The 25,718-nt window shown below is 36.3% G+C and overlaps 1 protein-coding gene across 2 annotated transcripts in view; it reads right to left on the bottom strand.

Annotated features, from left to right (window-relative positions):
- IFIH1 (interferon induced with helicase C domain 1) overlaps nt 1-25,718 on the bottom strand; it is a 97,958-nt gene that overhangs the window by 13,362 nt on the left and 58,878 nt on the right. For both annotated transcript variants that reach the window (XM_027866107.1, XM_027866108.1), the window contains 8 exons: nt 18,939-19,149; nt 18,041-18,258; nt 14,145-14,261; nt 10,562-10,685; nt 8,513-8,773; nt 6,707-6,969; nt 3,362-3,511; nt 1,095-1,256 (listed from right to left, as the gene is read on the bottom strand). In XM_027866107.1, coding sequence (XP_027721908.1) covers nt 1,095-1,256; nt 3,362-3,511; nt 6,707-6,969; nt 8,513-8,773; nt 10,562-10,685; nt 14,145-14,261; nt 18,041-18,258; nt 18,939-19,149 — 1,506 coding nt within the window. The remainder of the gene's footprint in view (nt 1-1,094; nt 1,257-3,361; nt 3,512-6,706; nt 6,970-8,512; nt 8,774-10,561; nt 10,686-14,144; nt 14,262-18,040; nt 18,259-18,938; nt 19,150-25,718) is intronic.

Here is a 25,718-nt window from a genome sequence, read left to right as displayed (position 1 = left end):
ATTCCTATGATCCTATGATACTTAGATGGGGCAGAAGTCTGACTAAGCGGTTTTGGATTAAAAAAAAAAGTCCTCTCCATAAGGCAACATGTACCAACTTGGAATCCACAAAATATTATTCAGGGTAGAACCATATTTTATGTTTAAATAAAATAACACCCACATCTATACACTCTAGTTAATTTCCTCCCAAAATGCTGATTTACTATTATGCAGATGTATCTTTAGATCCTCTGAAGTGATGAATTTCCTTAAATTCTTCTACAACAGCACATAAATCCTTCATTTTATCACCACCTATACCTTAAATTACAATATGTTGGAATATGGAGATACTGTCATTGCACATATGAGTTAGTTCACTCTAGTACTACAAACATTAACTGAACTAGTGAGCTACACTAGTCTCCCTGGTTTAGGGTTAGCATTAACTGATGCTGCTGAGGCCCATCATTGGCATAATCTGGCCTATACGATTCATTTGTGATTTCTTGCATCCTACAGAATTTGAAAGTATATTTGTGCGTGGATTTGGATTTGGGAAGCCTGGCATTACTCACTATTTCCAATGGAAATACATCTTTCCTCTTTTAGCCATAGAGATAGGTATCACAACCACATGTGGACAATTTTTTCTTTTTGTTTTTCTTGTTTGTGACCGGGTCTCCTTAATTCACTTGGGCCATTAATGGGCCCAATTCTACTCACTACTGATTGGCACAGGAATTTAGATGTGCTCTATTTTCAACCTAGGCTGGTTTGTACACTTCTTAGGTAGCCTAGTGGCCCCCAACTGCGTGGCACTCATCATACTGGTGCCACACTTTGAGCAGACATCCAATTGGCTTGGCCTACCACAGTTTAGAACTCCAGAATTCAGGCGATCCACCAACCTCAGCCTCCTCAGAATCAGGGATTACAGGTGAAGACTACCATGCCTAGTAAGAGCTTTTTTTTTCCCCCAAAGCAAAAAGATAATTGTAGGGAGGAAGATTCCTATATAAGTACTGATTACAGTAGAGGTCCCTAACAACTGAGATTCTATGATGCTCTATGAAAAATAACTGAAAAGTAAAAATGGCCACTAGCAATACCTTATGAGCATACTCCTGTGGATTCATATTTTGAACCCGGTCAATAGCTTTGTGCATCATCTTCTCACGATACAAATTAACACTTTCACGTTCAACCACTCCTGAGCCACCACTTGCCACCAGTACATATGTACTTTCATCAGCTCGAGCTCGACCTCGGGCCTATAAAAACATCAAAGAAAATAATTATTTATGAAAAATCCTGGATCTACCCGCCTCCCTTTAAAACAAAATATGGGATGGTAGTACTCTTTGCCCCATGATCATTATGCTGGAAGTGAAACACTGCAATAAAAATAATAGAAGTCAAGCAGGCTATTGCATGTACTCAACAACCAAACTGACACAGTATTAGGTAAGTGTGTGCAGCACTGGGCGAGGGGAGGCCTAAAAAAATAAGATGGTGATTGCTTTGACACAGCTTACTTTCTAGTTTGAACACGTTCAAACAACTAGCACATAAAATATTTATCATCAAGTCTCCATACATCCCATTATTTGCCTCTTCGAATTCACATTTAATTAAAAATACCACCAATACAAAATATAATGAAACCAGCCTCTTCAGGGTACTTGTAAGATTTTCTTAGCAATGACTTTGCACTTCTACTTTTTTTTATACTTTATTTTTATATTTTTTTGGGGTACTTTATACTTTTATATTCCAAACTGTGTTTGTTACAATTCATTTTATTTGTAGATTGGTAAATACTCTTCTTGTAGTCTTGGCTTGTTGGAAATGCTGGTATCAAATATTTTTATTTATGTGAAATTGAATTTTCAAGAAGGAAGAAGAGGGTATATGAGTTCCAAAAATATTTGGCAGTTTGAAAGTACCAACAAAAAGCATAGCTTAGCAGCAATGGCATATGTGGCCACCTTATTCCCACAGGTTTATATACCCTCAGATAAAATACTCTCTTGCCCAACATAATTGGTCTTCTCATAATGTAAGAGAAAAATAAAGAGAAGAGAAAACTGGAGAAAAATTGGTAAAATAAATCCTGATGACTTTTTTTTTAATTTCTAAAGGTGGATGGGCATAAAAGTAGAGGATTCTGTAATGATTATAGAGAAATCCAGTCTAAGTTATTTTTTAATTTAAAAATCTTTCAATGTTCTAGAAAATCCTAAAGGCCAAGAATAGAGATAGTAAAGCCATCCTAAGAATGAAATGGCCTATTTCCACCTTTGCAAAACAACAATACTATATTGTTTAAAGTTTTAGTAAACAGAGACAAAAAAGATTCAAGTATCATATGCCTTAAAAACTGGGCTAAAGGTTTTAATATGATAGCTTTTATAAAGCTATTGGTCTATGCTTCCTCTTTTACCAGGAAAACAAAATAAAACAAACTTTGAAACCATTACCCTAGACCTAGAGGATCTCATGAGCTCCCAACTATTCAATGATCACCTTTATGCAGCTAGATCTCAGCTCTATATATTCAGCCCCAGTCTTTCTCCTAAATTCTAGTCTCTCATCACTAGCTTCCTATTAGACATCTCCAAATGGATGTTTTATAAGCATTTTAAACTTAACATATCCCAAACAGAGCCCATTCTCTCTTCTCCAAAGTCCTCCTTCTTCTCCTGTCATCTTTATTTCAGCTGAGGACAACACAATTCTCCCCATCATCCAAGTTGTCAACTGGGATCACCCTTAATTCTTCTATCTCCTGCATCCTTCACATGCATCAGCTGCCTAGTCTTGTCAGTGTTAATGTATCTTGCAACTGTCTCCTTCTCTGTCTTCATCACCTTAGTTCAGGCCCTCATCACCCCTTGCTTGAACAAAGAAATAGCCTTGTCTCTAGCTTCTCCCCTTTCCAATCTATCCTCCATATATCTATTTGACAGCCTAATTTCCTTAGAACACAAGTCTGACCATAGTACCTCCCAGAATTCAAGATGCCCCAGTGGCTTTCTCTTGCTCTAGGCTAACAAACAAATTCCTCTGATGTCCCATATGTCCTCTTCTGGGAGTTTTTTAGACCAATGAAATCACAGGTCCGGTCCCAGTTCCCATCTGTTATCGATCAATTTGATACAATAATTTATTGCCTGGCTTGAGTTAAAACACTTACCCTGTCTAGACTTTGAATTTTTTATTAGTAAAATGAGATATCTATATGAATTCTAAGGTCACTTTCAGCTCTAACATTCTATTCTTCTATACTTTGTGCTGTTTGAAGACAAATAAAATAAAATAGAAAAAAGGAAAAAATGAATAGAATATGAAAGAAATTAAGGTTGACTAAATATACCTGTAACATGGCTATTTCATTGGTGACAAGACCATAACGGATAACAATATTACATTCTTTTATATCCAGGCCTTCTTCAGCTACTGTGGTAGCAATAAGTAGGTTTATTTTTCCAGTACGAAAATTATTAATTACTTCCTTTTGTTCATTCTGCAGAAAGAGTTCATAAAGTTAATTTTATGTTGTTGAACACATTAAATGTTTTCCCCATTGGAAGAGTTATTATAAATTGAGGCTAAGTATAAATCAAATGGTGTCACTAGTTTTGGGCTTGAGCAAATTAACATCTGATTTTCATTTTGATTATATGACATGCTAAAAAACAGTTTCAATGTTTAGTCTGGAGATTGGAAGACTATAATTTTAAGCTATGGAGATGAAATGGTGGGCATACTGGGGGTGGGAAGGAAGTACCTTTGAATGGGAATATTACATAATCACTAAAACATTGTAAAGGATATTTACACTGCATTAACTTTAGAATCTTAGACTTTCAGAAAGTCCAGAATATAGTGGCTCGATTGGATATCTGTCACCTCTTGTAAGTCAAAAAGAAAGTTTCAAATAAATAGTAAAGTGTATATCATCTGAACCTTTTGAATAAAATAAACACACAACATAAAAAAATCAAAGCCACTGAAGTTTTGAAAGTGATTAAATCATAAAATAGACTATTTTACATAAAATTATTTATATGACTTTTTCAAATAAATTTAAAACAAATAATTATTATCTCAAATTTGATATAAGGGTGCTACATATGAATTTTAAAAAAAACATTTTGTAACCTTGATCTCTTAAATGATGAAATGAATTAGCATTAACATATTGTGGTAGAATCAGTATACCTTCATACTCAAGGCAAAATGTTAGTGAAGTTAAATTTTCTTTGTTATTGATATATTTTGGAGCTCTCATCTTTTAGTTTTCTTTCCATAACCTTCACAGGCTCCCAGTGCCCTCATAAGCTACCACCATTCAGATTCCAAGGCAGGGCACTGCAGTGCCCTATAGAAGTCTTTCAGGATTTTTCACCCGCTTTTTGCCATCACTCCCACCAAAACTGCCTTTAAAAGTATTCACTCAGGAAATGCTCTTTTTTAGCCAGCAGCCAATTTAAGAAAGTACTTAGGGACAAATATCAAAAAGTGACATGAGAGTGTATTTTCCTGGTTTTACCTGGGAAAATCCTGAATTCCCTATACTTTCAAAAGAAAAGCAATGAGGAAAGGGATGACAAGAATAGCTAATATTTATATTGCACTTTTCAGTTTATGGTGTGTTTTCAACCTAAAAACCTTTTAATATAAATTATTATCTTATTTTACAGATGAGGAAACTGAAGTCTCAGAGGGGTCTCACGACTTACCCAAGAACATGCATAAAGTAAACATTAAAGCTGGCGTTCCAACCTAGGCCCTTTTATTTCAGATTGAAGGCTCTGTGCCTTGACACTTTTCTAGGAGTAGAAAAATCTATGTGCAGCTGGTTGCTTCCGTTCTTTTGCTAAACACAGCTGTTCTACTTTAGCTCCCAGAGGGCAGAGAGGCATTTCCCTTTTGTCTTTGTGTCTCTAGTGCCTAACTTGGTGTCTGGCACATAGGGAGCACTTAAAAAGTCCTTGTTAATCAAGAGATTGATTGGTTTGCAGTAGGAAAAAGTACATGTAGGATTGTCAAGAAAGTGTCTTCTCTGTAATCTTAAGGTCACCTTTGTTAGCTTCTATCAAGATGTAAGCTAGAGAGTTAAACTGACTTTTAGCCAAGTCCCATCTCCCATTTCTGAGGTTAATGACTTTTACCACTATGACATCCAAAAGGTCACTGTTTGGACAAGTGTTGGTGTAGAATTAATTGAAAGAGATAGACCTTATTGGATACTGAGTTATAATATTAAACATCTGTCCATGCCTCAAGTCTATTCAAGAGACTAAAGGATAAACAAGCTAATAACAGAAACAAACAATATTGGAATACCCCAATGGAATTTATACTTCAATGATACTTCAATGGATCTGTGATCTAATTAATATGGGTACTCTGCTTAATGATGCAGGTTATGACCTATTCACATTATCTTCTCCTTGGTGACTCTTGTCCATTCCTTCTCATAAGTCTTCCACAGGAGGTCTACTAAACCAAGGTTTCTTAAACTTTTTCCACTCACAACCCCTTTTTGTGTTTTGGTAGCATTGACGTTGCTTGGCCTGAGGGCATGTGCAGTGTATAGTGTACATGCTGTGTGTTCAGAGCCAAGGCTGCAGTGAAGTTGCTGATGCAACATGGGCCAGTGCTGCCAGAAACACCTTGGGTTCATTACATGTTTGATTTTGAATTAATTTTCGGTCATTGTGTGTTCAGAAACCTTTTACTGTTACCAAATTTTGCATGATTCCATATGGAGGTGTGACCCACAGTTTAAGAAGCACTGTTCTAAAGCAACTGGGAACCTTTCTCTAAATTGGTAGTGTTGAACTCAAGTATATAGATATAGATATGGTTGCCTGCCTACCACATAGGGACTAGAAAACCACAAATTAACATTATCTATGTTTTATATTTTTCTTTATTTTGTTAAACATTTCCCAATTACATTTTAAACTCGTTTAGGCCACACTCAGGGGTTCTGCAGGCCTGCTGGGATTCTGCTCTAGATTTTGATATTGGGTGAATCACAACTGAGCAACCCAGAAGCATAGCCCACTGGAACACTGGCAGAAATTCTGATAACAGTGAACAACTGGACAGTGAGGCATCTTAATCTCTAACTATTTGAGTAATGACACTAATTCTTGCAAGGTAAAGTCAATTTAGTAACACGGTTTCTGGAAATGTGTCAAAGAAGGATTTGCTGCTACTTTTGATTCTGTACCAGATCTGAGACCAGAATTGAAGGGTCTGGATCACAGGAATTGATACTCTAGCCACTGTATAATAAAACATAGATTTCTATTAAAATCCAAACTCTTTCTTTCTTCCTTCCTTCCTTCGTTTCTTTCTTTCTCTCTCCCTCCTTTTCTCTCTTTCCTTTCTTTCTTTGCTTCCTTCTTTCTCTCTCCCTCTTTCTTTTTTTTCTTTCTTTCCAAGTCTCCCTTATCTTGCCTAAGTTGGAAGTACAGCAGTCACTCTCCCAGTTTCTGACTTAGGCAAGTTCCCCCTTCTTTCAGCAGCCCAGTGGCTCAAGAAATCTTCCAGCGTTAGTCTCTAAAGGAGTAGAGATTATAGGTATTTACCACTACACCAAGCCAGATTTCAAGAACAAAATTCAAAAAGAAAGTATAAATAATTAACATAAAAATAAAATTATAGTAGAGTTTTAGTTTAGTTAATATACTTAATGGGATACCTGTGTCATGGGTTTAAATTCACTGCTATTTCCAGCCCCAATTAGATGGTGAGCTTTTACTCCTACTTCAGCGAATTTTTCAATGTCATTAATCCACTGAGAAAGAGCAAATGCACTTTGTCGAGTCTTGGTGAAGATTATTCCTCGGGCTACAGATCCATCAGTTTTAGTAAACTCTTCCATTATGGTATTTCTTAATTTGGTCAGTTTTTCATTTTCGTGATCTGGAGTGATGGCCAGCTTTTTCAATTTTTTCTTATTTTCTTTAAGAAGCAATTAGTGAAAAAAAAATCAATGAAATATACAAAATTATTTTAAAAATTCCTAGAATTAGCAACTAAAAAGTGTCCTGACTACACAAGGATTCAAGGTTCAGTTAGTATAACTTAGATGTGGCAGAAAATCCAATACCAATCAGGCTAAAAGCCCAATCAATTACAAAGCCCATACTGTGGAAATTTCAGTCAAATCATAAAGAAACAGGCTAAAAACAAAGAGCTCCCCATATTATTTTTTGCTCTGTGACTCTTTGAAGAATACAGAACATATATGAATATGCAAACAATCTGTGATTTTATCAGGATGTGGAATTCTCACAGCCTGTCTATGACTTAGATGATAAATTATAGGAAGTTATTCATGAAACAAGGAGGTCAAATGAATTGCCCAGGGCCACAAAGCTAGTGAAGTGTTAGAGTTCTATCTAAACTAGTTAGAAGTAGGTTCTTACCAAAGAGATATGCATGTATGAATCATGCATGAATTCAAATTCGACAAACATTTATGAAGTACATATTATATGCAATGTAGGGCAGCTAAGTGGCACAGTAGACAGAGAACTGGTTTTGAACCCAGGAATCTTTCTGATTTCAAATCTGGCCTTAGACACTTACTAGCTGTGTGACCCTTGGCAAGTCATTCAACCTGTCTGCCTCGGTTCCTCATCTGTAAAAGGAGCTGGAGAAGGAAATGGCAAACCACTCCAGTATCTTTGCCAAGAAAACCCCAAATGGGATCATGAAGAGTTGAAAATGACTGAAATGACTAGACAACAACATATGCAATGTGTTGCACTAGGCAGTAGGCATGTAAAGATAAAAATGATATTGTCTTCAAGGAGCTTACAAACTAAGGGAAATATTGTATAATAATACGTACATATTCACAAATGGGTATTATACAAGAGTTTGATAAAGGCAAAGAAGAGATTCAAGCAAGAAAACTTAAGGAGAAAGAACACTTTCTATTTAGGTGATAAAGCTTTTATGGAGGAAGTGGTATCTGAGCTAAGAAAGATTTCAGTAGGCAGCGATGAGGAGTGTGCTCCAGGCATGGAAAAACAGCTTGAATGATTGCTCAGAGACAGGAAAGTATAGAAAAAGACTGGAGAACAGAAAAAAATCTCTTATGGTTGGAAACTGAGAACTGTTGAGGGACATGATCAGGCTTACAACTGGAAAAAAAAGATGGGAGTTATATCATTGGGGTGATTTTTTTAAGTTAATGTTAATTTTTAAAATTTTAACTTTAAGTTAATGTTAATTTTTTTAAGTGTATGTCTCTCCAAATTAGAAATGACTTCAGAGGTCTTGTATTTTAAACTACATCTCACTGATCTCCCTCCTACAACTTCCTCAGCCAGTGTTCACTTAGTCTTCAATGGAAGACATCAAATGAGGAAGGAAAACACCATTATCTCCTTAAGCAGCCCATTCCACATTTGAATAGTACTAATTGTTAGAAAATTTCTCCTTACATCAAATTTAATTCTGATTCTCTGCAATTTAAACAAAAATTTATTCTTACCATAAAATAATTCTAGAAGAAACAGATCTGTTTCATCTAATTTCAATAGTTTCTTTTTGTTATCATCTTCCTCCTCTTCCTCCTCCTCCTCACTATCATACTCTTGGGCTGCTATCTTCTTCTCCTTTTCATCATTATAGAAACTTTTGAGGTGGTGGTATGCATCTATCATTCGGATTGTGTCATTGATTTGCAGGGCTTCATTGTACTTCCTCAAATGCTCCGCACAAACACGTTCTTTGCGATTTCCTTCTTTTGCAGCTTTAAAGAAAAAAAGAGTGACATAAAAGAAAATATTCCCTAGGGTCATCTTATACACATCCCTGTAGAAAATGCTAACTCTTCCCCAAATCTACTCTTCTTTGAGGCCAATTCCCCATGCTGCCTCATATCTGATATAACTAGTTGAAGTCTTCTAGACTCTACAGTTGCTTTGAAAGCATGCCAGGAGAGCATAAAGCACAAATGCATATTAGTAATGCTTCTAAATCTGTACCAGGCGTGCCCCAAGGAAAGGGGTTTCTAAAAGGTATTTCCACAGAATTTAAGGCAATCATTAATCCCAAATAGTACTTATTTGCTAATATGGCTACAGACACAAGGCACAAGCTGGGAGGAAACACACACACACACACACACACTATCCACTCTTCTGGCTGCTTTCTAATGAGGTTGGTGTGCCGGTAGGGCACACAAAGGCACATACCCAATGACAGAAGATGACCATAGCCATGGGCCTCACCACAACTACAACCCCATCTGCTGCCTTCTTCTTCTACTTTCACACTATAATGTTCTACAACTAAGGCTTGTAAAAGGCCACCCTCATATACACACAAAAAAATGACTTTCCAACATATATATGTATGTCTGTGTGAGTACATATACACACACATACATATACAGTACATATATATATATGAATGATTCTGCTGGAGGTGCATGCATACATGTATTTGTGTATACATGCACACACATACACATAACTTTTATAATTCTGCTATATGTATATGTATGTATATATGTATGGCTATACATATATACATACATACACACACAAACATACTAACATATAAACATACACACAGGCAGCCATAGCTATCATCTACCTCTATTTCTATATCTGTATCTTAGCTGTAGGCTGCCATATACGTATTGTGCATGTGTATGCATGTGTATGCATGTATATATGTATGCTCGCAGCAGGCTGCCTCTGAATGAATGGAAATATTAAGGTACTTTCTTCCAGTGCCAACAGCCACATTTGCTCCCTTCCTGATTCTATGACTTGGCTGCACTGCCTTTCCTCTCGTGCAAACATTGTGAACCCGGGAAACCATTATAGTGCTGTTTCATGCCACTGGAAATTCTGCATTAGGTGGCAGCACGGTCCAGGGCAAAGGGAGGCTGATTTGCAGTCCGAGGCCCTGCTGAAGCCCGTCTCCACTTCAGCAACTTACTATCTGTTTGCCTTTGGTCAAGCCACAATCTCTCTAGGACTCAGGTTCACTTTCTGAAAAATGAGAGGGCTAGATTAGACAACCTCAGTTCTCACACACTAAGCATGGATTTGTAGTGATTGTTCAAGGATTAAAATACCCCCAACACCCATTGAGACCTATGGAACTGCATTGGCTGATTCCATTCCCTATCAAAGGAGAAACCCTGCTGTACTTCCGAGGTCTGGGGCTGCAACTTGCTCCCTCCCTTGAAGCAGTTCAGCTACATTGCTTGCTTTTCTTCAACTAACTCTGGGGGAAATGTGCTAGGTCTATTTATCTTTTAATATCAACTTGTAATATTTATCTTGAAGGGTTTTTTGGGGAAGCATAATAAGGCAGAGATGATAAAGAAGTCAAGATGCTGAATAGCCTGGTGCCTCTTTCCTTTGACAAAATGTCAACACATGTTGGTCTTTATCCTGACTCTGTATTACAGCTGCAATGCACAGAGAATAAATCTTAGAAAATATATTGTATTAAATATGAGTTTCTGAAACATTAATATGATAAATCAAATTAAAAGGTACTCAGTAAAAACCAAAATTACCTCTTTTTTCCTGATGAATGACCCAGTGTTCATAAGTTTGTGTCCCAAAATCAGATGTTGGATTCATTTGACTGAAGGTATGAATGTCTGTCATTATTTCTAGAAGTTTCTTTTTAAATGGATTCTAAAAATAAAATAATAAAACAATCATAACTTTATATTGGTGACTGACTGACCTCTGTTAGAATAATATCTATATTACCATATACTTTAGCAAAACTATTTAGGAAAAGAAAAGGGTATTGTAACAAGGAGCCCCCACTGGAGGTTTTGGACTCCAGCCTCTAACAGGTTCACTCTTAATCTGGGTAGCCAGAAGGACTGGAAGACAGCTTTGGAGGGGTTATATAATAATTTATTCTTATTCTTCTCTATCTTAATGGGTACCTGATAATGGGAGCACCAACTCCTACATGATCCCCTAATCACCCTTCTCATAGGGGCGGGCAAGAAGGGGGGGCAATAACTCCTATGTCTTAATGGGGGCCAATCAAAACAATTCTCAGTGGGGGCCAGTTGAGGCAGACACACATGCATTTCCTTATGCATTCCCCAGAACCCCACTCACTGACCAGTGCTCTCTTGATTCATAGAGAAGCACACAGAGAAGGCAATTTGCCAGCATAGCCTCACAAATTTACTTCAGCAATATCATCACAACTTAGCACAGTGCAAATGTAGTAAATATTACATTATGCCATCCCTCTAAATCACTGCACAGTTGCAGTACACATTGTTTTGGCCATGGATCCTGGGAACCGTTATCTAAAAAGAATAACAAGTCCTCCTTATTTACAGGTATATTTCTGATGATCCAGAGTAGTAGTACTAGCAGCAGCAGCAGCAGCAGTAGTAGTAGTAGTAGTAGTAGTAGTACTAGCAGTAGTAGTAGTAGTAGCAGCAGTAGTAGTAGTAAACATGAATTTATATAGAGCTTACACTGTGCCAGGCATTGTGCTAAGTGATTTACAATCAGTACCTCATTTTATCTTTACAACAACCTTGTGAGGTAGGTGCTCTCATTACTCCCATTTTACAGTTGAGGAAAATGAGGTAGACAACCAGATCTGAACTCAAGCTTTCCTGACTCCGGATCCAGGTCTCTATACACTGTGCCAACTAGCTGTCCAATATATGTCTATGCATCCATGCACATATATGTTCTCTTTCTCTTTTTGTCTCCCTCTCAGCCTCCAGTCTTTTTCCTCCACCTCCTTCTCATTTCCCATTTTTCTATCTCACATACAGAATACACCAATATATACTGCCCCTATTGGAATAAGCAATCCAATAGTTTCATAGAGTAAAGTTAATGAATGATAAATAACTTTCATATTTGGTGGGAAAGTCTATAATTATACTTAAGGAAAACATTTCTCTTTGAAGAATTGGTATCACTTTTATTTTTTACCAACTTAAAGAGCTGAAGATTAGTATAAAGACAAAAACAATTTCAACTTGTTAAAAATCAGAAACTGTTCTCATACAAATTAGAGGCAGAAACCAGAATTCAATCCATTAGGGCTGACAAATGAAACAACCAAAGAAGAGAAAAACAGCAGTGCTAATGCCATTGTTATATAAATTGGTATACTTGATTGTTAAGGTTTTTAAAAAAATATGAAGTAAAATATATAATGGTTCTGAATAAAAGGCAAGAAAAAAGCAAATTTCAAACGATGGCTCTAGGTATACTTGGAAGCAACACAAAAACTTGTTAGGTCAAACATATGTTGGTTTTAGTTTTTAATCTTACACATAAAATTATTGACTAACCGTGGAATCATAATGACCCAAACTGAGGTACATATTTATGTTATCTCAATGAAGTGAATTAGTTGTAAATGCAAGGGTAGGGGTTGACTGAATCAATCAATTTTTCACCTCCAGCTCAAAGGAAGTAACTAAGAAGATGATGTGCCCTTACACCTTATCAGGTGAGAATACTCCTACTGAATTAATCAATCAGTCAAGCACATTAGATCTAACATGAGAAGACACTGATCAATTTGGAAGGAGTAAAAGCTATTGTTTGAAACTGAGTGACATTGCATAGAAAGTGTATTGAGATGGCTGAATGGATTCAATTATTGCTTGTGGGTCTTCTATAAGATAGTAAAATCAGTTCAGAACCCAGCATTCCTGTGTCTACAAGCCTTGAGAAGAGAGTAGTGCTAGCTATGTCCTTGAGACTTAGGGAAGGGGAGAAAAGCTTCTGTCTCTGCCTGCCCCCCTCCATCTGTACAGAGGTCCTTATAAACTTTGAAAGTATGGAAGAATTAGACTTCTTATAGATATTCTCATATTTTCCTCATGACAATGGAACTGCTTGCGTTTGGATCCCAGGACAAATTATACATGATGAGGAGATAGCTTGAGGACTCTACAAAGAGCCCAGAAGAATCTATATCATGGCAAAATGACTTCCAGGAGATGTGAAGTTACCCCATTTGCCACATATGTTTTACTCTGGAGAGCTCACTTTCCCCTGGACTTTGTATGTACTTATAGCTCCAGTTTGGAGGGATGTCTTTACCGACTTACTCTACTACTGTACTATACTATATTATGCTATACTATACTATATTACTACTATACTATGCTATGCTATATTATTACTATACTGTTAACTACTTTAGTTACTACCTGTTTCTAAAAGTCAATTAAGTCTGGCTGGCTAATTGATATCAATGGATAATCAACAGGAAAACCACATTGGTAGGGGCTCATGTGCTATAGTACTCTGGCTCTTCAGGGTCCCCTAGAGCCCTGAGGCAAGAAGTAGCTGGCCTGTCTGTGGGCATTTGACCGGCCAGTGCAAGTGAAGCCCCAGAGCTTGTACTATACATACACACACCTACAATAAATCCACAAATAAATATAACTCATTTTCACTATGAGCAATATTTTTTTTAAAAATCCAAAATAGTTTACAGAAGTTGGGACTACCACCATCATTGTATCCCAGGTAGTGCAATGGATAGAGCACTGGGTCTGAAGTAAAATTCAAATCCTGCCTCACACACTTACTAGCTGTGTCACACTTAGCAAATCACTTAATCTTTGCCTCACTTTCTTCAAAAGTAAAATTGGGAAAATAATAGTACCTACCTCCCAGGATTATTGTGAAGATCAAATGCAATAATACTTTAAAGCACTTAGCACAGTGCCTGGCACAGAGTAAGTGCTATATAAATGTTAATTATTATTGTTATTATTATTATTCAGAATTTTTGGAAGAGCAACTGTGTTTTAGCTTAATAGTAATGGAATTCTGCAAGATGATCAAGGTTAAAGTGAATTACTACCCTAAATTTTAGTCTAGCAAGTATTCTCTGACAGCCTATTTGCAACAAAAAGCTGAAAATGAGAAAAGAAGAAAATATTTGTTATAGTTTTTTTTCCTACTATTAATGCATAATCACAAAACTGAGGTTTTATTTTCTAATAGTTTTGGATGACTGTTTTAGGAGGGAAGGGTAAAATAGCTTGCATAATTTTTTTAACCTGAAATAATGATTAATTTCAATTTTAAAAACATCATCTGTATAAACAAAGACAGTACAGAAATTTCCAAACCCACTTCTCTGTTGTCATCTGCAATCACAAACTTCTTATAGGGTTCCTTCACTTGTTCTTTTAAAAGGGCAGCATTTTCTTTAACAGTGATAATTGTACACGCATCGAGATTAGCACATATCTGTAAAAAGAAAAGTTTTCAATACTTAAATAATTACTCTCCATTCACATATTGGATTCAATTTGGCATAGTAGTCTTTCTCATCTAAGAAACAGACAACATTCCTTACTTGCTTTACTTGCTTACAGGTTCTCCAGGCATTCTCTCCAGCTAAGCAAACCCCACAGCAGTTGCCCCAGCTTAGGCACATCCCCCTGCTTGCTCCTTCTAGCCACACACTGCTGTTTGATGCCCTGGGACAACTCCACTCCCAGGCTGAATTTCTATGGGCACTGATAATCTATCTGAACTCATTCCTCAATGATTAACACACTTTCTTCCTCAACCAAGTGATTCTGAAAACCTAGACTGCTAATGTTCAAACCCTGCTCTTTCACTTCTTAAACCTCTCAAGTCAGGGAGGTGCTGGAGCCAGCTTCAACCAGCTTGTGAAAACTGATCATAAAATTGCTACAAATCAGAGTCTCATATGTTGATTGTCTAGACCTAAGACAGTGATGGAAAAGAAGTTTTAAACTTGATAGTGTGCCGTGTATATATTGTTTTTCTCAGAAAGCCACTTTTTATATATTTACCAGCACACCCCTACAATTTCACTCATCTCCCATTCCATGGTCATGTTGTGGGAGATGGAATACTCCATGTTCATCACTGTCACTTTAAGGCTCATCCTCTATCACCAAAACTCAGTAACCTCTCTTCCTTTGAGGTTCATTCAATCTATGTTTAAAACCCAAATTAAGATTCTAGAGGTCTAATGACCTCGAGGACACCCTCCTTCCTTCTCTGATGGGTTCAGTGCCTAGATCACATTTTTTCTCTCCTCTCCAACTCCTAACCTCATACTAGGGGACTTCACAATCCATACCGATCTTTCTTCAAACATTCTAAGAAACTCATTTCCCGTGACCTACTCTTCCACCCTACCACATGTACATACAGAAATGGCCATATCCTTGATCTTGCTATTAACCACAAATGTACCACATCCATGTTCATGAACTCTGAAATTCCTTTATGGAATCAGAATCTATTGTCATCCCACTTCTTTTTACATGTAGCTCCAAAACTTGTTCTTCCTTTACCAAGACATCTAGGTGGCTCACTGGATCTCTATCATGCTAGGCCTGGAGTGAGGAAGACTTGAATTCAAATCTGGCCTTAGACACTAACTAGCTGTGTGACCCTGGGTGAGTCACTTCACTTGTTTGTCTCAGTTTCCTCAAGTCTAAAATGGGGATAATAATAGTACCAACCTCCTAAGGTTGTTGTGAGGAAAAAAAATGAAATCATATTTATAAAAGTACTTTTCAAACCTTAAAGCACTATAATAAATTCTAGCTGTTATTACAACGATCTCCAATCCTTCTTTCTGAGACTGTCATCCCTTGCCCTGGCTATACTGTCCTTCCTTCCCCATTTTGACACCATGATGAACCAGTTCAACTGTACACCGTCCTTCTCTCTTGAGTCTCTCGTCCCCTTATCCTACTGTAGATCTTGCTCTGTCAAGCTTCAACCTTGGATCACTACCCCCAATCCGCCACCTTCATTCCCATACACATGCTGATGAGTTGAGATGGAGAAAATTACAATACCATGATGACTGCATCCACTACAGATTTATTGGGAGATAGGCTCAGCAACTCTTTGATAACGATAGAAACAGTATATATTAGTGTTCTGGCTTTGGGCCTAAGTTTATCACATTATTGGTTTAACACTCTATAAAAAACAACAACTTGGATTTAGGGACCAAAATATAGATACGACAAACGGAATTGTCTTCCACTAACTTTACTGAGTTTAGTTTATGACACAAAACTTAAATCTGTGCTTCCTTTGTGGAGGGCCTTGTGTGTAGCAGACTACTGATGTTTACTGAACTGAACTGAATTAAATCAAATCTATATCTGTCCATATGCCTTGGAACCACATGTTCTTTGTAACTCCTAAGCACTCATGTGATGATAATAATAGCTAATAGCTAACATTTATTTTTTAAATTTTTACTGAATTTTAATTTATGGAATAAAACAAGCATTTCTGTAACACAGTTTAATTAAAAAAAGATGATTGTATATGAAACTGCAAATCTCTTATGCTATTCCTTTTTAAATACATAATAGTTATCATGTAAATTTTTTTCATAGTAGCCGCTATATAAATGTTAGCTATTAATAACAATAACTAATAGCTAACATTTATATAATGCCTACAATGTGCCAGGAGCTGTACTAAGCACTTCACACATATTATTTCGTTTTATCCTCACAACAATCCTTGGAGGTAGGTGTTATTATTATCCCCATTTTACAGTTCAGTTAACTGAGGTAAAGAGATCTTTGCCTATGGTCACACTAGTTAGTGTCTGAGTCTAGATTTGAACTCGGGTCTTCCTGACTCCAGGCCTAGCACTGTTTATGATCTACAGACAAACTGTAGAACTTCTCTTTGTGGTCACTATCTGAAGTTATAAAATGTGGGATGTAGCACTTCTTTCATCAGAGAAGGCATTAGGTCTGTGTTTTCCTCTGTGTTCTTATTTTTTGTGTGAAATTGACAGGATAGTGCTGTGGGTAGATTTTGTCTAAGTCAGAAATCAGAATACTAAAGATTCTATCAGATAGAAAGCAACTCAGAGGGATGTCACTTTTTCAGACATCTATGTCACTGGGAAATAATACCATACTCCCAGTGTAAAGTGGAAGCTTTCATACTTAATGTTATACCTTTGCTGATACAAATTTCTATGCATGGCCATCTCTATATGGAGCTCTGGTGGGGTGAAGAAGTAGGTCACAAGAAATGAGTAAGTTGACCCGTGAGCTTAGGGTGTTTGAGGAAATTTCAGCATAGTTCTTGAAGTCCCCTAGTATGAGGGCAGGAATTGGAGAGAAGAGAAAGACTGTGAACTGGGCATTAAGGTTAATATATTTACAAAATAAAATACTTGAATAGACTTTCACATTTTGTAAAGCACTTTCAAAGATCACTTGGGCTTCACAAAAGCCATATAATCCAGGTAGGGCAGGTATTATTATCCCTTTTCTACAGATGAGGAAGTGACGGCTTCCAGAAATTAAATGTCTTGCTTCAGATCACACAAGTAGTAGTGAAGCTGTGACTCAAACTTCAAGCCCTGCAAGTGACAAATCTCAGATTTTAACTTGTGTTTTTATGACAAGTACAGTGTTCTTCCCATGATACCTCAAGGCCTTTCTGTTTAAAAAAAACAAAGAAGACATTAATTTTGCCCCAGGTTATTAAACATGGTAGTCTTCCATAGTTCATGTGATAATGTTCCTTTTCAAATATAAATAGGCAAATCGGTGTTTTGCAGAAGTTTATCTATACAAATTTTCTGTGTGCATATATTAATTTCTCTTAAATATAAATCATTGAACACTTCTTCTGTTCATTTCATTAAATATTAATGAATATAAATTAAAATTTCAAACCAACACATCAATAAAAATTACAATGTGTAATTTATCTTTGAACTGGACCTGTGATTTCATTAGGATAAGGAAGTCCCAGTGAAGGAACTCCTTTTAACAATGTAGTTCAGCACCTCCCTGTGCAATTTATGATTTGAGACAACTGCTTTGGTCAGTAAGAGAATGAGTAACTTCACTGACCACTCTACCATATCAGAGGCAGTACTAATCCAGGTCTTCCTGACCACGAGGCTGGCTCTCAATCCACTCTATGACACTGCTTCTTCTATGGTGTACAATATTACTCTTAAATTACTCACTTTCAAAGTAATTACTTACTTTTAAAATATGTTCTTCAGCTTTAGATTGCTTTTTGGCTCCTCCCACACCAGGTGAAGCTGTCAGTCCAAGTATTTGAGGTTGAGGTACCACTGGCTTATTTTCCTTCTTGAGTCGACAATTCTTCATCTTTTGTTTCAGATAACGCGTCATTATATTATTATAAACAGCTTCTTTGTTGGTATGATGGCATTCATCAATAATAATGAGGGAAAAATCTAGAAAGAAAATTAAAATTGTTCAAATTATTCTTTCAAATGAACTTCTCTGAGTTTATAGTGTCAAACTATAATTTTTAAAACACATTAAATTATTTTTAATTTGTATGTCTTGTGGGGGGATATTTTTGTTTTTTAATTAGAGAGTGGCAAAATTTCATTTGTCACACAATGATAATATGATTTTTCAGGTAATAATTATTACCTTATAGGTTTAATAAGATTTAGAGCTAGAAGGGATCTTATAGGTCATCAACTTCAACCTCTTAATTTTATAAATGAGGCTATGAGGCTTAGAAAAGGGGGTGAAACTTGTCCAAGGTCATGCACATAGCAAATACTAGGATAAGCATTCAAATCCATGTTTTCTATTCCCAAATCCAAAAATGCTGAATTGTTTTATTCTCTCAAAATGTTATGGAGGATTAATATTTAACATCCTTTTTATCTTCCATTTTGTTCCTTTCTCCCAATAATTGAGAGTGATTTTGTTCTACAGGTAGATCTAATAAGGGACCTTCTATTATGAATAAAGAAAATATAGCAGTCCCTAACAAAAAGTTTGAAAAATAAGTGGAAAAAATCATAAAATGTCAACCAAATCAAGGTTTCTTTTTCCTTATATCAAAGACCTCTGAACTTCTATTCACAGTAATAAAACTCTCTTAGCCAATAACTACCTGATAACTGGACACCATCATCTTCTCCATTCTCTGAATTCAAAAGGGAATTCTCCAAGATTTGCGCTGTACTGATAATAACATCATTGGATTTTACAACTTCTGGGAATGATATTTTCAGTTGAGAATCACCACTCACTCCAATGACGTTATACCATTTCTTCAAGAATGGTTTAAATTCTTTACGGAAGTGCTGTTCAACTAATGGTACCTAAGTAATACATCCAAAATAGAAAAAAAAATGTCCAAGTTAACCTCAATATCAATCCAGAGATTACAGAGATCCTACTTTGAAGACTCCCTGTTGGAGGTGCTTACCTTTTACAAATGCAAACTGTTCTCCTTAAGGTGAAAGGACTCAAGGAATGCCTCTCTATATGCCGTTTAACTAAAGGGGTCAAAGGGTTCCTAAATGGGATGGAAAAACAAATCCAATGCAGAGCCTTCAATAGACCTCACACTAGTGCCATGTTTGTTATATCCTATAACAGAAGGGCTATCTTGGCCATGAAGGGGAGGAAAATGTGATTGTTCTAGTGGACAGGAGTTTTGGCATCCAGGGCCAGATGATAACTACTTATAGGTCCAATTTAGGTGTCATTTTTTCCATAAGTCTTTCCCTGACTCCTGTCTCCTAGTTGATTTCTCCCTCAAATTGCTCATAGCACTTTGCCTGAAACTCTCCTTTGCACTTATCTCACTTTCTTTTATATCATATTTGTGCATTCCCTTCTCCCTTTTGGATTGTAAGATCATTGAGAATACGCTTCATGTCATATCTATCAACAGTACCTATAAACAATTAGTGTTTGGTGAACTGAATTTATTTGCATTGAGAGTTACAATTAGGTAAGGCAGATGTTTTGCTCTAATTTGAATAACAATTCTACCTTAAGACATACTGTTGAATGAACAAATGAATTAAGGATAACTGAAATCATGAACGATAAAGAAGTTGAAATGGTACAGTGGAGCAAAGAATGGAATGGTAAGGGGTCAGACTTTTGACAGAAAGACTTGTCAGGAGGCCCTGGGCAGGAAGATACAAGGGCTTTAATGAAGTATTTTGGGGGGAGAGGGCAGAAAGGAAGATATAGATAAAAGAGATAACAAAGAGGTGGAAACTATAGAATCTGGCAACTGATTGGATGTGTGGAGTGGGGCAATGAGGGGAAAGAGTAAAAACTGACTGAGATTTTATAACGGCATGACTGGGCTACATGATCAGTGGTACCAAACACATAAATGGAGAAAGTTTGGGATGAACATCTTTGGACAGCAAAGATGGAGAGTTTAGTTGTGAGTATGCTGAGTCAGAGATGTTGCAAGGCCATCCCCATGGAGTTATATAGTACAGCAAGTAGTTGGAAATATGGGATTAGAGAGTAAGGGGACAGAGATGTTGATTTAAAGATGATTGTAACTGAGAGTGGATGATATCATCAAAACAGTGTGTTGAGAGAGGAGAGAAGAGGGCCAAGATTAGAACTTGATGGGAAATTTAGCTTCAAGGAGAATAAAGAGTCAGCAAAGGAGATAGATAAAGAAAAGGAAATGATGAGGAAAGTACATCAAGGAAGAAATAGCTGGTGATATGGAAATTTAAAAACTTAGCAGAAAATATGTCACATTAAAGATTGTAATCACCAAGAGGAAAGCTAGCTCCTTACAAAAGCATTTTTTATGTTTACACAAAAGACAGATATGATTCAATGATCACAGAGTTTATATTGGGGTTTACTTATGCTCTGCACTTAGCCATGTTCTGTTTCACGTCTTATTCAACAACTCAGAGGAAAAGAGAATAAGACATGCTTATCAAATCTAAGCATGACAAAAAGCTAAAAAAGAAGTCATATGATAAAAATCAAGATTGTATCCCCAGAGTCTAGCACAGTGCCTGGCACATAGTAGATGTTTAATAAATGCTAGCTGATTGATGATAGCAAGGTAAAATGATAATGTTGAAAAATGATAATGTTGAAAATAACATCATAAATGTAAAGTCTTGCATATCATTCCCCCCATACACAGAGAGAGAGAGAGAGGGAGAGAGAGAACACTATATAAGCATAGGATCAAGAAAACCTAGCTTAGTAGTTCATAAATAACAACTTGCGGGTTTTGTCAACTACAAGGTGCCTGTAAGTGTGACGTGGCTGTCAAAGAAAGCATAGTCTTAGACTGCCTAGAAAGAACAAAAGAGTTAATCATTGCCTTCTGCATTAGTCAGATTACATCCACACTGGTCAGACCACAAATTAAAGTGCTACCTCCAATACTGGGCACCATATTTTGAGAAGGATGTTGCCAAATGGTGTTTGATGAATTGTTGAAAGAACTAGGGGTGTATAAAAATAAGAAAACTTAGGGAGGAACAATAACTGTGAAGGGCTGTCACATGACGGACAGATTAGATTTATTCCATCTAACTCCATAGGGATGTGCTAGGGTTAACGGGTAGAATTTACAATGAGGCAGCTTTAGGGTCAACATAAGGAAGAATTTTTTTTAATAGAGCTATCCAAAAATGGAACTTGATTCCTTCTGAAATAGTGAATCCATTATCACTGGAATTTTAAGCAAAGACTGGATGACTACCTATTATGGATATTGTGGAAACTTTTGGGTTGGTGGGAGATTTGGATTAAAGGATTGTTAAAATCTCTTCCAATGCTAAGATTCTATTATTATATAACTACCTATAAGGGATGGACGTGATGGATGAATGAGTGATGAATGAAGTTTTAACTCTCAATGACTGGGAGAATGCTGATGTCATGGACAGGGAGAGAGGAAAGACTAGAAATCTATCAGTAATTACAGAATATGAGCTCAGTTTTGAACTTTTCAAGCTTGAAATCCAAGTGTAAATGACAAGTTGGAGATACAGGACTAGTGCTTAATTTAGGAATTAGGACCAGAGATTCAGATATAGGAGTAATCAACATAGAGCTGACTGTTGATGCCATGAGAATAGATAAGCTCCCTATGGTAAATTTTATAGAGAGAAAAGAGAAGCAGGCCAAGAACAGGCCCTTGAGCAACACCAAAAGTTATGGGAAAGTAGTGGAGGAACAGCTAAAACAAAACATGATTGAAAAAAAAAGAGTAGTTAAGATAATTTGGGCAGTGTCACTATAGTGTTAAAGAAGCAAATGGAAGGGAAGATTCCAAGAACAACAGTTTCACTAATAGAGTGGGAAGGTCACTTACTAATTAGTCAGTTGAAAAGCAGAATTGTTCTACACACATTATACATCTCTCTTATATGACAACTGATTGCATCCAATGAATTATATGTACTATTTTGTGTGTATGTATGTGTTGAATAAATCAGCCACCATCTACATATATAAAAATTTTGTGTTCACCAGTCACAAACGTTTTATGTGATAACAGAATGTCAGGCAATGTCTATTCCTATTTATCCTATATATAGGATATAAAATATCCTATCCTGGATATTTTAACCTTGATCCAGTAGTCTGTTTTCCCTCAGGAACCAAGGCCTATGTTTTATAGCTCCAACAACTCATGGCCATCTACCAGTGAATCCCTAGAGTTTTAGTCATAGTGGTTTCTGGTACATCTGGAGTGTGATGAGTATATTTTGAAAAAAAAAAACACATTACAAAGGTACTCCAATTTCTTAGTTATGTTCATCTGAACCAGCAGAGATTTAATTAATGACTGAAATGATACAGTCAGAGAGGATTTTGGGAAGATGATAGATAAGGCAGGAAATTACTCAGCTCTCCCAAATTCCTTCACAAATAATTTTAATTAATTAATTAATAATTAAAAATCAAGGGAAAGCAGTTATCCAGCCTAAGACAACTTGGTAGGATGCTAGGAAAGACCTGACCTCCTGGTGGCAATCTGGCTTGACTAAAGTGCAGATACCTGGGACAGATACCACCAAATCAATAAACAGCAAGCCCTGGGGACAGCTGTGTAGAAGGCAGCCTCAGCTTCAGGAACTCTCACCCCACAGATAATGTTGGGGTCAGACAGCTAATTAGGGAAGAATTTCAGGACCCTCTGCTGGTGCTGGATGTAGGGTCCAGATGTGCTGATCAGACAGGTCTGGGCTACAGCTGTGGGTGAGTAGGGTGAATACATGCTGGTGAGTGCGGTCCCAGAGGGGCAGGGGCCCTGCTGGCTGGGGTCACTCCCAGGACAATGGAGTCCCTGGTTTTGGGTCCAAGACAGAGGAGTAAGCTGATGCTTTCAACCACGGAAAGGACCACAAGGAGGAAGAACATTTACTGTGACAGCTGACAGCATTTCTGAGGGCTTTGGCTGCGGCTCAGGGGCAGAGAAGAGTACCTGAGGTCAGTCCCCTAGATAGAGCTCAGAAAACAACATCACAAAAAACCTGAAGCTTGAGACATTATCCCCCACACCTCAAGACTAGAGCCCAACTCTAACCCTGATTATATCAATAACAAAAGTAACATAAATCATATGATTATCTCAATAGATGTAGAAAAAGCTTTTGGCAAATTACAACACTCATTCCTTTTAAAAAACACTAAAAAGCATAGGTATAAATGGATTTTTCCTTAAAAGGATAAGAAACATCTACCTAAAATCATCAATAAACATTATTTGTAATGGGGATAAGCCTTCCCCATAAGATCAGGAGTGAAACAAAGATGTCCATTATCAACAATATTGCTCAATATTGTATTTATAATTATATTATTATTATATAATTTATATATATTTATATAATGTATAAGTATATATTATCATATTATATTAGCAATATAGCTATTGCTTGCAATAGCAATAAGAGAAGCAAAAGAAAATGAAGGAATCAGAATGGGCAACAAAGTAATAAAACTATCTTTTTGCACACGATATGATGATACACTGGGAAATCACAGAGATTCAACTAAAAAGCTAGTTGAAACAATAAATAATTTTAGCAAAGAAACAGGATATAAAATAAACCCATATAAATCAGCACTGTCTATATATCATCAACAAAACCCTGCAAGAAGAGATATTAAGAGATATCTGATTTAAAATAATTGTAGACAGCATAAAATACCTAGGAGTATATCTGCCAAGACACATCTAGGAACTACATGAACATAATTATAAAACATTTTTATACAAATAAAGCCAGATTTAAATAATTGGAGAAATATTAATTTTTCATGGGTGGGCAGAGCTAATGTAATAAAAATGACAATTCTACTGAAACTAAACTACTTATTTAATGCTATCTCAATTAAATTACCAAAAAAAAGCTATTTTATTAAGGTAGGAAAAATAATAACAAAATTCACTGGAGGAACAAAAGGTGAAGAATATCAGAGCAATTAATGAAAAAAAGTAAAGGAAGGAGGTTTAGCAGTTCTTAGTTTAGCAGGTCTTAAACTATATTTTATAGCAGTAATAATCAAAACTATCTGATGCTAAGAAATAGAAAGGTAGATCAGTGGAACAGAGTAGACATACAATATACAGTAGTAAATGATTATAGTAACCTTATGTTTGACAGAAAGATTTAAGCTTTTGAGACAAAAATTCACTATTTGGTAAGAATTACTGGGAAAACTAGAAAGCATTATGGCAGAAACTGGGTAAAGATCAATCTCTTACACCACTTACCAAGATAAGGTCAAAATGGATACATGACCTAGGTATAAAGGGAAATACCATAAGTAAATTAGAAAAACATGGAATATATTAACTAGTAGACTTATGGATAGGAGAAGAATTTGTGAGTAAACAAGAGATCGGGAGCATTGTGAGATGCAAGATGATAATTTGGTTACATTAAATTAAAAAGATTTTGTACAAGACTCCAGCTTCTGGGATAAGAACTCACTCTTTGACAAAAACTACTGGGAAAACTGGAAAAGAGTAAGGCAGAAACTAGGTATAGATCAAAATCTTACACCATATACCAAAATAAAGTCAAAATGGGTCCATGATTTAGATATAAAGGCTGATACTGTAAGCAAACTGAGAGAAAAAGGAATATCAGATTTATGAAGAACAGGAGGATTCGTGACCAAACAGGAGATAGAGAACGAAAAGCAAAATGGATAACTTTGATTACATTAAATTGAAAAGTTTTTGCACAAACAAAGCTAATGCAACCAAGATTAGAAGGAAGGTAGAAAATTGGGAAAGAATTTTTACAACCAGTCTCTGATAAGGGCCTTATTTCTAAAATATATAGAGAATTAAATCAAATTTATAAGAATACAAGTCATTCCCCAATTGACAAATCAACCAAAAAGGACCCAAGACAGAAGATGCTATCTACCTCCAGAGAAAGAACTGATAAATAGACATATGCATAGTATGGTTTTATATCCATCCATCTATCTATCTATCATCTATTTATCTATCTACTTACCTATCTGTCCATCTATCTGTGTCAAATGGTAGCCTTCTCTAGTGTGGTGTGGAGAAGAAGGGAAGAAGATAGTGTGGAACTTAAAAGGTAACAAAAAATAAATTAAATTAAAAAAGAGAAAATGATGTAGTCTAATTTAGATTGAATGTAGTTTTATTTTCAATAATGTCATGTTGATGGAATTTGTAGCACAGCAATACCAAGATATCTCAAAGTAACAGCATAAGTTCTAGTTAGTTTTTATCTTTTTTAAGGCCACAGACTGCACCTCTTGCCCTTCCTATAGGTCATTAGTCATAAAGAGGACCAAATGAGAGATTGTGAATGGAGTAGCACAAACATGTCACTCTTACTGGGAGAAAAAAAACAAAACCAAAAACAAAAATCAAACCATA

This window comes from Vombatus ursinus, unplaced genomic scaffold (assembly GCF_900497805.2).
Source record: "Vombatus ursinus unplaced genomic scaffold, bare-nosed wombat genome assembly UNPS02014779.1, whole genome shotgun sequence".
Taxonomy (NCBI): Eukaryota; Metazoa; Chordata; class Mammalia; order Diprotodontia; family Vombatidae; genus Vombatus; species Vombatus ursinus.
The sequence above is the reverse complement of the archived record's forward strand: the minus strand, read 5'-3'. Positions and strand labels throughout refer to the sequence as shown.